Raw genomic sequence first — 4,806 nt, 5'->3', positions numbered from 1 at the left:
AGTGAGAGGTACGAATTATGGAGGTTATTAATCTTAGGTCGCTAACAGAACAGAGAGCACGAGTAGGGTGGTAGATGGAGATGTATGAAGGTGCAGCACTGTGGAGAGCATGAGTAGGGTGGTAGATGGAGATGTATGGAGGTGCAGCACTGTGGAGAGCATGAGTAGGGTGGTAGATGGAGATATATGGAGGTGCAGCACTGTGGAGAGCATGAGTAGGGTGGTAGATGGAGATCTATGGAGGTGCAGCACTGTGGAGAGCACAAGTAGGGTGGTAGATGGAGATGTATGGAGGTGCAGCACTGTGGAGAGCACAAGTAGGGTGGTAGATGGAGATCTATGGAGGTGCAGCACTGTGGAGAGCACAAGTAGGGTGGTAGATGGAGATGTATGAAGGTGCAGCACTGTGGAGAGCATGAGTAGGGTGGTAGATGGAGATGTATGGAGGTGCAGCACTGTGGAGAGCATGAGTAGGGTGGTAGATGGAGATATATGGAGGTGCAGCACTGTGGAGAGCACAAGTAGGGTGGTAGATGGAGATGAGGGAGGAGATGTATGGAGGTGCAGCACTGTGGAGAGCACAAGTAGGGTGGTAGATGGAGATGAGGGAGGAGATGTATGGAGGTGCAGCACTGTGGAGAGCACGAGTAGGGTGGTGGATGGAGATGAGGGAGGAGATATATGGAGGTGCAGCACTGTGGAGAGCACGAGTAGGGTGGTAGATAGAGGAGATGTATGGAGGTGCAGCACTGTGGAGAGCACGAGTAGGGTGGTAGATGGAGATGAGGGAGGAGATATATGGAGGTGCAGCACTGTGGAGAGCACGAGTAGGGTGGTAGATGGAGATGAGAGAGGAGATGTATGGAGGTGAAGCACTGTGGAGAGCACGAGTAGGGTGGTAGATGGAAATGAGGGAGGAGATGTATGGAGGTGCAGCACTGTGGAGAGCACGAGTAGGGTGGTAGATGGAGATGAGGGAGGAGATGTATGGAGGTGCAGCACTGTGGAGAGCACGAGTAGGGTGGTAGATGGAGATGAGGGAGGAGATGTATGGAGGTGCAGCACCGTGGAGAGCAGGAGTAGGGTGGTAGATGGAGATGAGGGAGGAGATGTATGGAGGTGCAGCACCGTGGAGAGCAGGAGTAGGGTGGTAGATGGACATGAGGGAGGAGATGTATGGAGGGGCAGCACTGTGGAGAGCACGAGTAGGGTGGTAGATGGAGATGAGGGAGGAGATATATGGAGGTGCAGCACTGGAGAGCACGAGTAGGGTGGTAGATGGAAATGGAGGGAGGAGATATATGGAGGTGCAGCACTGTGGAGAGCACAAGTAGGGTGGTAAATGGAGATGAGGGAGGAGATGTATGGAGGTGCAGCACTGTGGAGAGCTTTGTGGTTGAGGGTAAGAAGTTTGAACTGTATTCTGTGGTGGATGGGCAACCAGTGAAGTGACTGGCACAGGCTAGTAACATCACTGTAGCGGTTGGATGGCTAGATAAACCTGGCTGCAGCATTTAGGACGGACTGAAGGGGGGAGAGTTTAGTGAGAGGGAGAAGGATTAGCAATGCATTGCAGTAGTCAAGACGAGAATGAATCAAGGCAACAACAAGAGTTTTTGCTGTTTCCACCGTAAGAAAAGGGCGGATTCTGGCGATATTCTTGAGGTGCAGACGACAAGATCGAGTAAGTGATTGAATATGGGGAACAAAGGAAAGATCAGAGTCAAATGTGGCCTTAAGACAGCGGGCATGTTGCACAGGAGTTATGATAGTGCTGCAGACCGAAATTGAGATATCAAGTTTAGGTGAGTTAGTAGATGGGGGAAAGACAAGAAGTTCAGTTTTTGAGAGGTTCCGTTTTAGATACAGAGAGGACATGATGTTAGAGACAGCTGCCAGACAATTACTGGTGTTTTGGAGTAAAGTAGGGGTGAGGTCAGGGGACGAAGTGTATAGTTGGGTGTCGTCAGCATAGAGATGGTACCGAAAGCCAAATCTACTGATAGTCTGTCCAATGGGGGCTGTGTAGAGGACCTAGGACTGAGCCCTGAGGAACGCTGACAAGAGGAAGAGGAGAAGAAGAGCCAGCGAATGATACACTAAAGGACGGCCAGAGATATAGGAAGAGAACCAAGAGAGAGCAGTGTCCTTAAGGCCAATTGAGTGGAGCATGGTGAGGAGGAGCTTATGGTCTACGGTGTCGAACGCTGCAGAGAGATCCAGCAGAATCAGTAGAGAATAGCCACCATTTCTTTTTGCTGTTAGGAGATTAGTAAGGGCAGTTTCTGTAGAGTGAAGAGGGCAAAAGGCAGATTGTAAGGGGTCAAGAAGAGAGTTTGCAGAGAGATAGCTTATTAAGCGAGAGTAGACAAAACGTTCAAGGAGTTTAGAGATGAAGGGGAGGTTAGAAACAGGTCGGTAGTCAGCAGCACAGGTCGGGTCAAGAGATGGTTTCTTTAGTAGTGGGGTTATAACCGAGTGTTTGAAAGAGGAGGGAAAGATACCAGAAGAGAGAGAGAGGTTAAAAATTGTAGTTAGGTGAGTGATGACAGCTGGGGAGAGGGACTGGAGGAGGTGTGATGGAATAGGATCACTGCTACAGGTCGTGGGTCGAGAAGAGGAGAGAAGCCTGGAGACTTCTTCCTCTGTTATAGGGTCAAAAGAGGAGAGAGAGCATGTGGCGGAATGGGAGGGAGGAGGATTGAAATTATTTGGGTACTGGGAGATTATTTTCTGCCGGATACTGCCGATCTTGTCTCTGAAGTAGGTGGCCATGCCATCAGCGCAGAGGTCAGTGACAGGTTCTGGAACTTTAGGGCTTAGAAGGGAATGTAAAGTGTCAGAGTCGTTTTGGGTTATTTGAGATTGAGAGAGGTGAAGTACTTTTATTTGGCAATGTTGGGAGCTGAATTGTATGTTTTGAGCATAAATTTATAATGGAGGAAGTCTGCTGATATTCCCCATAAGCGTTCTGCACATCTGGAGCAGCGCTGGATAAAACGGGTTTCAGGTGTGTGCCAGGGTTACCGTGTTCTGTGTCGAGAGGGTCGGATTGATATTGGAGAAACTTCATCTAGGGTGGTTTTGAGGGTCTGGTGGTAATGATTGGCAGCCAAGTCTGGACAAGAGAGGGAAGAGATTGGGGTAAGAGCTAATTGTAGGGGGTTAATAAGTTGCTGGCAGTTATTGGTGTGTAGGTTTCTGTAAGTGAGAAAAGTAGGATTGTCATGAGAAATGTGAGAGGTCTTTATGGTAAATGAGAGAAAGTGGGAAGGATAAGTTACTAAAGTTTGAGACTGAGCAGTGACAGAAGACTAGATCAAGTGTATTGCCCTGTTCATGCGTGGCAGAGGAAGTAAGTTGTGATAGGCCAAGAGAAGAGGTTAAAGAAAGAAAGTGAGCGGCTGATGGGGGGATGGGATCATCAATGGGGATATTAAAATCACCCATAATAAGAGTTGGTGATTCAGAAGATAGGAAGTGAGGAAGCCAAGCTGCAAAGTGATAAAGAAATTGGTGGGGGAGCCTGGGGGACGATAGACAACTGCAACTCTCAGGGGGAATAGATGGAAGAGACTAATGGTGTGAACCTCAAAATAGGGGAATGTGAGAGAGGGAACAGGGGGAAGGACCTGAAATGTGCACTGTGGAGAAAGTAGTAGGCCTGCTCCTCCACTGTGCCTGTCATCAGGTCTGGGGGTATGGGAGAAGTGAAGACCACCATAGCATAGGGCAGCAGGGGAAGCAGTGTCAGAGGGTTGAAGACAGGTTTCTTTAAGGACTGGCAAGTTCAGAGAGTGTGAGAGGAAGAAATCGTGGATTGTGGGGAGTTTGTTACGAACCGACCGTGCGTTCCAGAGGGAGCAGTTGAGAGACTGGAGAGGATGTGCAGTGAACATTAATCAGATTGTTGGAGTTTCTGTGTGTGGCAGAGAAGTGAGCAACAGAGGGAGGGCCAGGATTTGGTGAAATAGCCCCTGCAGCTAGTAGCAGGAGAACAGAAAGAGACAGCAAGTGGTTGAAAGACTTACATTGGTGTTTTATATGCTGCACCGTGGAGGAAGATGGGTCAGTGTAATGTATGAGGGTGTAAAGTGTATGGGAACTGAACAAGGGTGAGGGAAGAAGGGAGGGACTGATGTGGATTCTGTAACAAGTCAGACATCGGGAAGGAGAATCCATCATAGGAAGTGATAGGAAGAGTCCAGGGTCCTGGAGAACGGCCTCCAGACCTTCCAAGTGACGGAGAACCTAAAGATCAGCCCCCATGAGAAGGTAAGTAGGCACGCTGTACCCAGGAGGAAAGGGCCGGAGGAGAGCACATGGCCCCTGAAGGGTTTATTCCCTAAGTGTGTCTCTCTCCATCCACAGGAGTACACAATAGTGAAGAAGACATCGGGGGACTGTGTGACTCCCATCATCCATCTCCGCAAATCAAGAGGGCGGAGAAGGACCTCTCAGCCCATCACAGAGCCTCCCCCTCACCCCCTGATACATGAGCAGAAGATCCTAGAGCTCACCCACAAGATGATGGAGCTGCTGACTGGAGAGGTGACACTGCTGGGAATGCTGGGAAATTTTCCAGTAACAGCACTGGAGGGGTCTGGGTGATGACGGTGTCATTGTGTTGTCAGGTTCCTCTAAGGTGTCAGGACGTCACTGTGTATTTCTCTATGGAGGAGTGGGAGTATATAGAAGGACACAAGGATCTGTACAAGGAGGCCATGATGGAGGAGCACCAGCCTCTTATATCACAAGGTAAGAGCCGTCATGTGCAGTGTGTACACGTGTGTGCAGTGACATGTA

The 4,806-nt window shown here is 49.4% G+C and overlaps 1 protein-coding gene across 1 annotated transcript in view; it reads left to right on the top strand.

Moving 5' to 3' along the window:
- Positions 1-4,709: 4,709 nt before the first annotated feature.
- LOC122924928 (zinc finger protein 501-like) overlaps positions 4,710-4,806 on the top strand; it is a 30,689-nt gene continuing 30,592 nt past the window's right edge. The window contains exon 1 of the mRNA XM_044276468.1: positions 4,710-4,758. Coding sequence (XP_044132403.1) covers positions 4,725-4,758 — 34 coding nt within the window. The 5' untranslated portion in view covers positions 4,710-4,724. The remainder of the gene's footprint in view (positions 4,759-4,806) is intronic.

Source organism: Bufo gargarizans, chromosome 1 (assembly GCF_014858855.1).
Source record: "Bufo gargarizans isolate SCDJY-AF-19 chromosome 1, ASM1485885v1, whole genome shotgun sequence".
In the NCBI taxonomy this organism is placed as follows: Eukaryota; Metazoa; Chordata; class Amphibia; order Anura; family Bufonidae; genus Bufo; species Bufo gargarizans.
The sequence above is the reverse complement of the archived record's forward strand: the minus strand, read 5'-3'. Positions and strand labels throughout refer to the sequence as shown.